Source organism: Barbus barbus (assembly GCF_936440315.1).
Source record: "Barbus barbus genome assembly, chromosome: 5".
NCBI lineage: Eukaryota > Metazoa > Chordata > Actinopteri > Cypriniformes > Cyprinidae > Barbus > Barbus barbus.
In genome coordinates, this window is record NC_136733.1 from 3,986,792 (window position 1) to 4,000,340 (window position 13,549).

The 13,549-nt window shown below is 37.6% G+C and overlaps 1 protein-coding gene across 2 annotated transcripts; it reads left to right on the top strand.

The window, feature by feature from the left end:
- The first annotated feature begins 418 nt into the window (after positions 1-418).
- Positions 419-10,252, top strand: LOC306870002 (RING finger and CHY zinc finger domain-containing protein 1-like). Of its 2 annotated transcripts, none has more exons than XM_079417011.1 (8): positions 419-496; positions 1,915-2,034; positions 3,949-4,064; positions 4,211-4,289; positions 4,377-4,480; positions 5,659-5,688; positions 6,248-6,368; positions 8,120-10,252. In XM_079417011.1, the coding sequence occupies exons 1-8, from the start codon at positions 443-445 to the stop codon at positions 8,303-8,305; spliced, it is 810 nt and encodes a 269-aa protein (XP_079273137.1). In that variant the 5' UTR covers positions 419-442; the 3' UTR covers positions 8,306-10,252. The 2 variants fall into 2 exon arrangements, with proteins under 2 accessions (XP_079273137.1, XP_079273138.1); XM_079417012.1 differs by having other exon boundaries at positions 424-464; positions 8,120-8,924.
- The last annotated feature ends 3,297 nt before the right edge of the window (positions 10,253-13,549 follow it).

The following is a 13,549-nucleotide window of genomic DNA, read 5'->3' on the forward strand; positions in this document are numbered from 1 at the left end:
TTTTATATTACTTATAGCCAAATACAGGGGTTTTCAAACTTTTTTGTCAGCCGAACATAAATTATTTACTTAAAGTACCCCCTGATATTTTAAGTAAATATTTGAATAATTTAATGCCGCATTTGTATGCTTCATTTTAAAAACATTTATTTTTATCAGTTTTAAATTTCAGCAATATTTATATAGCTATTGTTCTGTCAGTAAATTATAAAAATTCATATTACTTTAATTTACAATGTATTCAAAAAAATCCCCACAATAAATACAGGGTTTTACAAAAAGAGTTATTTTTATACATTTAAGATTTTACATTTACATTACAATTGTATGAACCTGTAACATTTATTTGTAAAAACGTTTTAATTACACTCGTAGGCACACCCTGTAGACACAATGCAAATGAAGGACTTTTAAATAAAGTTTTCTAGCATTTAAGTGAAACATGGCTGCTACACAAGTAGGATGTGAGCATTACGTTCGCAGCTGTTTGTTAAAAGTGAGCGACATTTAATTGCATGTAGACGTTGTGTTTCGCATATGCTTCCCGCTGCCAAATATTAAGAGTGATTATTTTGGTAAATGCTTGCTTGGTCGCACGGGAATGCGTGATTGAAGCAATTATAATTAGCATACTAGCGAACTGTTGGGAATGTGCATCACTGAAGGCCTATTGACAGGTTTTTATGCTTCATATAAGATTATTTTAGGAACTAAAATCTAATTAGTGTTGGCTTAAAGGCAACTAATTCGATATATTTTAGTTTAGACTCGTTGCTCTGCTCATTGGGGCAAAGAAATAGACAGTTTAGGGTTTTGTTCCTGCAGCATGTTGATGTCAGTGATGTTCTTGCTTCAACATGGATGCACTTACAGTGGTGCTACTAACTGGACTGCTGCATGTGCAATACAGTGGTGCTACTAACTGGACTGTTGCATGTGCAATACAGTGGTGCTACTAACTGGACTGCTGCATGTGCAATAGAGTGGTGCTACTAACTGGACTGTTGCATGTGCAATACAGTGGTGCTACTAACTGGACTATTGCATGTGTAATACAGTGGTGCTAGAACTGGACTGTTGCATGTGTAATACAGTGGTGCAACTAACTGGACTGTTGCATGTGCAATAGAGTGGTGCTACTAACTGGACTGTTGCATGTGCAATACAGTGGTGCTACTAACTGGACTATTGCATGTGTAATACAGTGGTGCTAGAACTGGACTGTTGCATGTGTAATACAGTGGTGCAACTAACTGGACTGTTGCATGTGCAATAGAGTGGTGCTACTAACTGGACTGTTGCATGTGCAATAGAGTGGTGCTACTAACTGGACTGCTGCATGTGCAATAGAGTGGTGCTACTAACTGGACTGTTGCATGTGCAATAGAGTGGTGCTACTAACTGGACTGTTGCATGTGCAATAGAGTGGTGCTACTAACTGGACTGTTGCATGTGCAATAGAGTGGTGCTACTAACTGGACTGCTGCATGTGCAATAGAGTGGTGCTACTAACTGGACTGTTGCATGTGCAATACAGTGGTGCAACTAACTGGACTGTTGCATGTGCAATACAGTGGTGCAACTAACTGGACTATTGCATGTGCAATAGAGTGGTGCTACTAACTGGACTGTTGCATGTGCAATAGAGTGGTGCTACTAACTGGACTGTTGCATGTGCAATACAGTGGTGCAACTAACTGGACTATTGCATGTGCAATAGAGTGGTGCTACTAACTGGACTGTTGCATGTGCAATAGAGTGGTGCTACTAACTGGACTGTTGCATGTGCAATACAGTGGTGCTACTAACTGGACTGTTGCATGTGTAATACAGTGGCGCTAGAACTGGACTGCTGCATGTGCAATTGTGCACTGATCTGCAGTGATAATGTTTGTGGTCTGTCTCTCTCTTTAGGCGCCCTGCTGTGGGAAGTTTTATGTGTGCAGACTCTGTCATGATGCTGAAGAGAACCATCAAATGGACCGATTTAAGGTCCGAGAGGTCAAATGTGCAGCATGCAATACTATTCAGGAGGTAAAGTCATATTTAAGCTATTTAAGATATATACAGGTCCTTTTCAAAAAATTAACATATTGTGATAAAGTTCATTATTTTCTGTAATGTACTGATAAACATTAGACTTCCATATATTTTAGATTCATTACAACACAACTGAAGTAGTTCAAGCCTTTTATTGTTTTAATATTGATGATTTTGGCATACAGCTCATGAAAACCCAAAATTCCTATCTCAAAAAATTAGCATATCATGAAAAGGTTCTCTAAACGAGCTATTAACCTAATCATCTGAATCAACTAATTAACTCTAAACACCTGCAAAAGATTCCTGAGGCTTTTAAAAACTCCCAGCCTGGTTCATTACTCAAAACCGCAATCATGGGTAAGACTGCCGACCTGACTGCTGTCCAGAAGGCCATCATTGACACCCTCAAGCAAGAGGGTAAGACACAGAAAGAAATTTCTGAACGAATAGGCTGTTCCCAGAGTGCTGTATCAAGGCACCTCAGTGGGAAGTCTGTGGGAAGGAAAAAGTGTGGCAGAAAACGCAGCACAACGAGAAGAGGTGACCGGACCCTGAGGAAGATTGTGGAGAAGGACCGATTCCAGACCTTGGGGGACCTGCGGAAGCAGTGGACTGAGTCTGGAGTAGAAACATCCAGAGCCACCGTGTACAGGCGTGTGCAGGAAATGGGCTACAGGTGCCGCATTCCCCAGGTCAAGCCACTTTTGAACCAGAAACAGCAGCAGAAGCGCCTGACCTGGGCTACAGAGAAGCAGCACTGGACTGTTGCTCAGTGGTCCAAAGTACTTTTTTCGGATGAAAGCAAATTTTGCATGTCATTCAGAAATCAAGGTGCCAGAGTCTGGAGGAAGACTGGGGAGAGGGAAATGCCAAAATGCCTGAAGTCCAGTGTCAAGTACCCACAGTCAGTGATGCTGGTGTTGGTCCACTGTGTTTTATCAAGGGCAGGGTCAATGCAGCTAGCTATCAGGAGATTTTGGAGCACTTCATGCTTCCATCTGCTGAAAAGCTTTATTGAGATGAAGATTTCATTTTTCAGCACGACCTGGCACCTGCTCACAGTGCCAAAACCACTGGTAAATGGTTTACTGACCATGGTATTACTGTGCTCAATTGGCCTGCCAACTCTCCTGACCTGAACCCCATAGAGAATCTGTGGGATATTGTGAAGAGAAAGTTGAGAGACGCAAGACCCAACACTCTGGATGAGCTTAAGGCCGCTATCGAAGCATCCTGGGCCTCCATAACACCTCAGCAGTGCCACAGGCTGATTGCCTCCATGCCACGCCGCATTGAAGCTGTCGTTTCTGCAAAAGGATTCCTGACCAAGTATTGAGTGCATAACTGAACATAATTATTTGAAGGTTGACTTTTTTTTTTGTATTAAAAACACTTTTCTTTTATTGGTCGGATGAAATATGCTAATTTTTTGAGATTTTTGAGAATTTTGGGTTTTCATGAGCTGTATGCCAAAATCATCAATATTAAAACAATAAAAGGCTTGAACTACTTCAGTTGTGTTGTAATGAATCTAAAATATATGAAAGTCTAATGTTTATCAGTACATTACAGAAAATAATGAACTTTATCACAATATGCTAATTTTTTGAAAAGGACCTGTATATTAGACTTTGCTAGGGTGAATCCCACACAACCTGTAATATGTTTGGGTAATATTTGAATATATATTATAAGCCCTTACAATAATGTAATAATAATAATTTTATACATATATAATAATTATTGATACATCATGGTGGTATTTGTTGTAAAAAATAAAATCAGTGCATTAAAATGCAACAAATCGTATAAATATAGATATTTTCTTAATGTAGAATATATATTTTTTCTGCACTTTTCAGCTCTGGTAAGATTTAAATCTCTTGTGCATTCTGTGTTCTTCAGGCTCAACAGATATGTAAAGAATGTGAAGTGAAGTTTGGGGAGTATTACTGTGACATTTGCCATCTCTTTGATAAAGACAAGAAGCAGTACCACTGCCAGCCCTGCGGGATATGCAGGTTTGCATGACATTTACGTTTATTCATTTAGCACACGCTTTCATGCAAAACAACATCCAAATTAGAAGGGTCTTCATTATTGATCCGAAGCAATACATTTGTAATTTTTTTAGTAAGATTCTCATTGACCTCTCCGTTACCTTTAGAATTGGCCCAAGAGAGAAATACTTCCATTGTACGAAGTGCAATCTATGTTTAGCCACTGATCTTAAAGATAATCACAAGGTATGAAAAGTGTTCTCCTGATTCTTGAAAGTTACTTGCTCATTTTGTTGTTAGCAGTGAAATATTAATCAGTGCTTGCTGTTTCAGTGTGTCGAGAATGTCTCTAGGCAGAACTGCCCCGTATGTATGGAGGACATCCACACGTCCAGAATAGGGGCTCATGTGCTCCCCTGCGGTCATCTGCTACACAAGTGAGTGTTTGATTGTGCTAGAAATAACACACTAGTTGTATCCACTACTAGTTATGCTCTTGTCTAAATTTATATGACAAGTCTTAATAGTTCACCCAAAAATGAAAATTAGCCAAAGATTTACTCATTTACAGCCTAGGTGTGTCTGACATTCCTCTTTCAGACGAACACATTCGAAGTTACATGTCCTGTCTGTTCCAATCTGTATAATTGCAGTGAATGGTGCCCCTGTTTCTGAATCCCAAAAAAAGTACCCAACCATCACAAAACTACTCCACGCGGCTCCGGGGTGTTAATAAAGGACATCTGAAGCGAAACAATGTGTTAGTTTAAGAAAAATTTAGATTTTTGCTTTATCAAGCAGACACGTTCATGACAAGGCAGTCGAGCGTATAAGGTATGCGTAAGGAAAGGCACAACGTAAGATCCGGAAAGAAGACTGTAGTCTCATGAGAGTAAGCTCCAGGGGAAAAAAGCGTGTAATCTCGTGAGAACCAATTTTTTTTCGGATTCAGAAACGGGGGCACCATTCACTGCAATTATACAGATTGGAACGGACAGGACATATAACTCCGAATGTGTTCGCCTGAAAGAGGAATGTCAGACACACCTAGGATGCCCTGAGTAAATCTTTGGCTAATTTTCATTTTTGGGTGAACTATCCCTTTAAGGCCTTAAAAAGGTCTTAAATCAAAGCAGAAATTCTTAAATTCCTAGCCATTGCATGTATATATATTTTCTCTCTTTTTTCCCTAATACAAATATCTAAACATCCTTACATCAAGATGCATTTACTTATATAAAAAAAAAAAAAAAAAAAAAAAAAGGCTGTGAATGATGATAGCATAAAAAAAAAAAGAAAAAAAAAAAAGATGCATTTACTTGATATGCGAAATGAAGATATATAGTCTTGAAAACTTGAAAATCTTGAAAAGTGAGTTTATTCTTAAAACAAGAACAAATGCGTGTCAGTGATTTAAAAAGTCATGATAGATTCTTCAGAGTCACAAAATAATATTTAAACGGTCTTTTAAATATATCTGCATTAATAACATTTCTATTAAAAATGCTGAAATCCTATGTTTAAGATCATAGTGTGTGAATCATCTGGTCCCCTGACCCATGTGTTATCAAATGAATGTGATTAAATGTACAAACACTTTCTTTTTTGCTTGCAGAACATGCTTTGAGGACATGTTCAGAACTGGGTAAGGAGTGATGTTTTTTTTGTGTCTACTGCATTGTTTTCTAATGACTTGTTGCTAATTCTGCATAGATTCAAACTGACATTTCCATTAACTTATAGGGATAGTTCACTCAAAAATGAAAATCATTTACTCGCCCTCAAGTAGTTCCAAACCTGTATGAATTTCTTTGTTCTGCCGAACACAAAGGAAGATATTTTGAAGAAAGTTTGTAACCAGGCTGTTTTGGGGCACCATTGACTTCCATAGTTGGGGAAAAAATACTGGTGCCCCAGAACTGCTCTGTTTCCCACATTCTTCAGAATATCTTCCTTTGTGTTCAGCAGAACAAAGACATTCATACAGGTTTGGAACTAATTGAGGGTGAGTAAATGATGACAGAATTTTCATTTTTGGGTGAACTATCACTTTAAGAAGTGACACTTCCTCATCTGATATACAGTACCAGCCCCTCTAACCTGTGTTTACATGTTTTGATCCTCACGGCACTCCATGAACCTGACTAATGCTTATACGATAATGTTGTAAAGTTGAGAGACGAGTTTATATGTCTGTCCTGCAGTGCTTACCGCTGTCCTCTGTGTATGCATTCGGCCTTCAACATGAAGGAGTTCTGGGAAGAGAGAGATAAGGAAATTGCCCAGACTCCCATGCCCACAGAGTACCAGGACACTACAGTCAGGGTAAGAGAGCCGTCATTTACATGTATTCATTTAGCAGACATTTAATCTAAATGAGCATACAAATGAGGAGCATTGCAAACACAAGCAGAAGTGAATGTTCGTTTATGAGTCTGTAAGATGTGATCATATCCTGCAGTTGTAAAATGCTGAAGGTTCAGCTCAGATATGTCTACTTTGGTCATTTTGTCTCACGGGCCGCATATCATTTATATATTACGTCACCAATACAAACCAACCAGATTTATCATATTGTAGCCTAAATGTTATGATATCTAAATGAATACATTTATTTAAATAAATAAATTATTCTACTTTCCTTTAATAAAACACCTGATGCTGTCGGGAGCTGACGAATTTTGTGAAATTTGGCTCGAAAGGAATAACAGCACATTGTGATTGTAAGTTGCAGTCTGTAAGGAAGTGTGACTTGATGCGTGATATTGCAGAAAATGTGCGTTCACAAACGTAGCCTAATTTGGTCCAAATATGGAAAGAACTTTTGAATTTAGTAATCTGTGATTCTCTCCAGAGATGTTTTGCCACATTTCTGCGATTTAAGGATGATTGCTGCGTACATCTTTTGCCTGAACATCTTCAAGTGAGTGGCGGGGCAAACCGAAAGTCCAGCACTCTCCTTCACTGCTGATGCTGCGACTATTTTTATTTGTTTTATTATGTGTTCCTTCGCTGGCATTTTCCACATTTCGTTTTTCTCCCTTAAAGGGGTCATATGATGTGATTTTCAAGTTTTTCTTTCTCTTTGGAGTGTTACAAGCTGTTTGTGCATAGATAAGATCCCTAAAGTTGCAAAGATTAAAGTCTCAAAACCAAAGAGTCACGGTGTGGGAAGATTTGCATAACACCGCCCGGATGACTGTTTCCTGAACCTGGAAGAGAGTAGCCTACAATATGAACACTATGAATGGCTGTTAACACTATAAAGTGGGGCAATTCCAACGTCGCAAGGACAGCCTGGTGCTACGACATACAGTATTATCACCTTCCCACGACTTAATATCTTGTGGCCACGACAAAACTAAACCAAAAAGACTCCAGCTTCACTTCCAGGGAGGCATGCCCAGGCCTGTTGTACACGCCCCCCATCCCTTGACTCCGCCCCCATGTCAAAACAGTGCCACAAATGAGACGCGCAGAAAAAAACGGTATCGCAAGCTCAAACTTGACTGAAACGCAAAATAAAAGCAGCGTTGCAAATAAATTAGTAGATATGGCCATGGAAAATGTATTGCAAAATCAATGCTTTTGCTCTGTTTCATTTATATTTTGCAATTCTTTAATTTTGGTTGCAAAAAGCATATTTATTTTTCTCAATACTTTAATTTTTGTTTGCAAAACTTTATTTTCTTTCACAATGCTTCAATTCTCTTGTAAATATATATGGCATTAAATTGACTCCATACACGCCTCGCTTCTCAGAACGATGAGCTTTGTAAAAATCGACACGTTTCAGAAAGGCAGAGCAGCATAGAAGAGCAACAATGTTTTGAACCTCAAACCGCGTAAACGCATTGCATTACACCAAATACAAAATAATGTTCTTTTTAGCAAAATAATGTTCTTTTAGTGACCCCATTAAATAACAAATGTGTCCATTCTGATGCTTAATTTTACCGAACTAATGACTATTTGAATTGAATTCTGCCAAAGTGCGCACTTATTTTAATTGTATTTGGCCGTACTATTTTAATTGTAATAAAAAAAAAATTCCGTATGTGTTTTTATGTTCACAGATCATATGCAATGACTGCCAGGCTCGCTCCACTGTCTCCTTCCACGTGTTGGGGATGAAATGCAGCTCCTGTGGCTCTTATAACACTGCGCAGGACGGCGGGCTGATCGGGGCCCCTCCTGTAGACACAAGACAGTCTGCAGAGCAGACACTCGAAGAAGAGCCCAACACAGAGCACCATGAGTGACGTTTAGGCTCAGAAATCATCTCTCAGTTAAGCTTTTATAGAACTGATATATAGAATACAAGCTCTCCTCCCTTGCTGCTCCTCTCTCAAGTCTGTAGAACTGCTCATATTTTTCTCGCTTGATTAAAAACGATAAGAACATATTTAAGGCTTCTTTAATTGTACTATTCCACATGCATTTTGTCATAAAGAATGTTAAAGGTAATCCTGTACAAAGAGGATAAACGTATCTGCTTTTGTTGACCGAATCCTCAATATTTGTCAAGAATTTTTGGTATATATTAAGGAAAAGTATCCTTAATATAATGTATCAACATGGGCTTTGATATTCATTCAGGGACCGTGGATATAATTTACGAACGTTTGTTAATTTTAAAATTATTTAATGCTATTTATCGATTAATGCTGGACAACAAACAAACAAATATTGTATTACAGAAATAAAATGATCACATTGCATCACATTTTCTCGGTTTCTCTAAGCTTTTCTTCTAGAAAAGAATCTGATCATTATTTTTTCATGTTTTAATAGATTCATTGAGTATGAGATATTGATGATATTTCTAAGACTGACCTTAAGGCATTATTGAGAATTAAATGATTTTTTTTTTCTCTCCCTAAAGTGTTCTTCTGTCGCACCTTGCTTTGAAATACAATGGTGGCAATACTTAATTGCCTCCTGCGGGGTTCAAACCAGACACAATTCAGTCACCACCCCAATCATTAACCATTAGATTGCTTCCACCCTGATATAATAAACATCTGCAGTGACTGGGTTATGGGTTATTTGTGACCTCCATATGTTTAGTCTTGTGTTTAGCCGACAGCAGTAAATGGTGAGCTCATCGCTGAAAGGGCTGTGAAATACAAGTTCATGCAGCTTTAGGTCATATGAGACACTGTACTTTTTTCAACCTAAACGGCTGTATTAGAGATAAACATCTTTTGAACCATTGATTTAAGAGTATGATGGTCTTTCTCACACAAATTATTAATTCTATATGAATTCAATTTCAGTTGAGATCTTGAGTCATGGGATACCTCGGGATTTTCCTTTGGGTTTTTTGAGTAACAGTTTTATGAGTGACAGTTGCTCTCTGGTCTTCTTTTTAATGTAAGAGCACAAGCGGCCATTTGTAACTTGAATGTGCACAGCTTCCATAGTCAACAATTTTTAAAATGCATGTTTTTATTACTAAAGGTATGTTTCAACCCATGCAACAATTCTAATATTTTAATAATATATATCGTAGATTACTCTTAACCTGAGTTTATTACATTTTTTTAACATATTGATATAAAACAAGTTACAAAGATATTGTGGAGACATGTCACATCGGGAATTTTGACGTGACGTATTTGTCACATTAAAGGGAGAGTTCACCCAAAAATGAAAATTTGATGTTTATCTGTTTACCCCCAGGGCATCCAAGATGTAGGTGACTTTGTTTCTTCAGTAGAACACAAAGATTTTTTAACTCAAACCGTTGCAGTCTGTCAGTCATATAATTGCAGTCAATGGGTCGCACTGGGCCCCATGCTTTGAGGGGGCCCAAGACCGTGATCACGAACTGACCAAGGGGGCCCTGCTCCCTAACTCGATACTGGGCCCCGTGTCAGTCAAGAACGGTCCTAGGTATAGTCCACCCAAAAATTAGTATTTTGTCCATTTACTGACCCTCAAGTCACTCCAAACCTCTATGATTTTCTTCGAAAAAAAAAAAAAAAAACATACTTTGGGTTGCAAACAACACTGGACCCCACTGACATCCTTTTATTTTGTGTGTGTGTTCTGCAGAAGTCAGTCAAACACGTTTTTTTGGGTGAACTATCCCTTTAAATGTAATGTTTCTCAAAGGCAATGTCTTCAAAAGAATTATACAGTGCAAAAATTATATGGGTTTTATGGTGCTTTTGTTGAATTTGATCACTGTGGTTTCACTACATAAAAAAAAAAAAAAAAGTTCACACGAGGGTCGTTTACCATCTTGTTTGGTAAACCATCCAACAGTTTCAAAGTAAATGATTAGAAAGAAATGCATTATGGTTTACTTTACAGTCATAAAGACCTGTTCACACCAGGAACATTAACTTAATTCAGACTTTTTTCTTACAATTCAAGAAGGGGGCGAGATTTGCAACAAACTCGATTCAGAATTTTCTCTTGCAATTGTTTACATTTCACAATTCTGAGTTTCTCTCAACAAATCTGACTTTCTTGTAGTTGCACATTTACATCTTATAGTTATTAGAAAAAGTCAGAACTGAGGCATAAATAACTTCATTTCGGTAGCGGAAATGGGCTTCATTGCTTCTTTGTACAAGAGCAAATGGACCTTTTTTGTTTGCAAAAATGTACAAACATTGTTAATGTGACCACACATTTAGAACAGTTATTAAAATGTAGTTAAGATTAAAGTAATCGTCCTTGGTGTAAATTGCCCTTAAAGGTCATGAAGTTTTATTTATCGTCTTTTAGAGGGAGATTTGACCCAGCTGACGTCTGAGTCTTCTCATATGAAAAAAATAAAAACATGATTTTAATTGGTTAGGTTACAGTTAACTTAAAGGTCTCATTACATTGTGACAAAAATATAATTAAATTGACTAACTTTGTCATAATTAAAATTTCATGTATATAATTAAACATGATCCATATAATACTGTCAATTATAACTTAGCATGTACATTTTATTATAAAATAAATTATAACTTCAAATTCATAATCAAAATTAATGACCTAATTAAATACAACAAATATCTAATGTCTTAATAAGGTCACAATAGCTTTAGGACCAATTCTCACTATTAACTACTGTATGAGTTTGCTTCAAACTCCTAATTTGTTGCTTATTATAGTCAAGTTTAGGTATGGGGTAGGATTAAGGGATCTAAAATATGATTTATGCAGAATAAGGCATAAATGTGCGCTTTATAAATCCTTCTAAACAGCCAATATGCATTCTAATAAGCAACTGAAGTTTTACCATTAACTTCAGCGTTTGGTCAACTACACTTAAATGAAACTCAATTTTAAACTTCTTTAATATCAAGTTACATCATAATGTAATTTTTAATATGCATTTAATCTAAATTAAAGAAATGACATTTTACCTATTGTGAAACTCACTTTGTGTAAAGGTGAACGCAGTGGGAAGCCAAGCGTGATGCTTAATAGGCCGGCACAAATGATGAGATTCATTCCTATTTTAGAAAACTGTTTTTAAATTGACAAAATGTAAAATAAAAGTATAAAAATGGACAAATTATGAATTGTTACTTTGAGATGCCACAGACCTTCTCTAGTGTTGCACCTTCCTTTGTACGCTTTAAATTACATAAAATATGCATTAAACCCTCTTTGCTGTGCTGAGGTATCATTTAAAAATATATATATATATATATTTTAGGTTGGGCCAAAGTTTTCCAAGTAGCCACCTCTATTAACTTTCTTCCCAAATTTTTGTGGTCCAGAGCATCATTTCACAACAGGTTTCTCAAAAATGGACTTTAATCTTTCATTTTGACAGGTATACAATGTGGTGCTGTGGAAAAATCCATTTCTGCAGTACTTGTGGTCAACCACGACATCATTAAGTTGGTAAGTTTCAAAATGATAGTTATGAAACCGTTTGTTTACAGATGGTACAGAAGGTAACTGCACAAACTAGACCGTGAATTTGACTTTTCAAAATGCAACATGACTTTTTCTTTTCTAAAGAAACCAAGATGCTACAGCCGGGATGTTGAAGCTAGTCCACAGACGTTACCACATTTTCCTAAAGACAGAAAAAAAGATTTTAAAATGATCAAATCAGTCATTTCAAAACCTCAAGGATTTTCACAGCAAATATTACACCATCTTTGCAAATGGGCACTTTTTATAGGTTTGGAATTAAAGTTAGTTCACCCAAAAATAAACATTTTCAGAAAATGTACTCACCCCCAGGCCATCCGAGATGTAGATGAGTTGTTCTTCAGAACCAATTTGGAGAAATGTAGCATTACATCACTTGCTCACCAATGGATGCTCAGCAGAGTGAATGGGTGCCGTCAGAATGAGAGTCCAAACAGCTGATAAAAACATCACAATAATCCACACCACTCCAGTCCATTAGTTAACATCTTGAAGTGAAAAGCTGTGTTTGTAAGACAGAAATCCATTGTGTTTTAACTTTAAACCATTGATTATATCAAAATATGAGTCCATAATCTATAATAATGCTTCTTTCAAGTCCATCTTGTCCTCTTGCATAAATATTCACTGACAAAGCACGTTTACAAGCACAATGTTTCAAAACCGTTTTAATGTGTGCATATTTCTGACTCATTTTAGTTGGACGCAGTAGTCTGAATGGATTTGTTCCATTGTTTCATGCAACTTTTCACTTCACAAGATGTTAACTAATGGACTGGCGTGGTGTGGATCACTTTTGGATTGTGATGTTTTTAATCACCTGTTTGGACTCTCATTCTGATGGCACCCATTCACTACAGAGGATCCATTGGTGAGCAAGTGATGTAATGCTTAATTTCTCCGAATCTGTTCCGATGAAGAAATAGTCGTCTTGGATGGCCCAAGGGGGGGGGGGGGGGGGGGGGGGGGGGGAGGAGTAAATTTTCTGCAAAATTTCTTTTTGGGTCAATTACTCCTTTAATATCACCATTCTCTTATTTCATACCTCTGAGAATTCAGTGTCTTTTCCATTAGATTTTGCTGAAGATGTCTCTCGTCTTCTCTCTAGTTCCTTCATGCCTGTTTCCTGCACATCCACAGTCCGTGCTGCTTGCCTAAAACACGGTTTAATAGTCATAAAATAGGATTTTAAGCATCATAAGTAAATTAACATCAGCAGATTATGGTGTACCTCCGGTTTGTGGCTTTTTTCTTCTGAATGATGCCGACGGTGACCCCCAGGACAACCACAGCGGCGCACAGTCCAACTACTCCATACAGAAGCGGCCCCTGTGAGAGCCCGCTCGAACTTTCCTGGCAGTGCTCTCCACTGTAACCCGCCTCACAGACGCACATTGTCACTCCGTTCTGGGTTGTGCATTTTCCGTTGCCGTTACACAGCGTAACGCCACACGCCTCTGACTCCACGTTCTCTGGTATGACATTATCACTCAAACCTGGACGAAATGCTTTAGGATTGATCCGGACATTATGTTGTTTATCCTGGAGACCTGAGAAATCAAAACAGAAGAACATGGCTATTGGATCCTGTTTAATCTTGAGTGAAT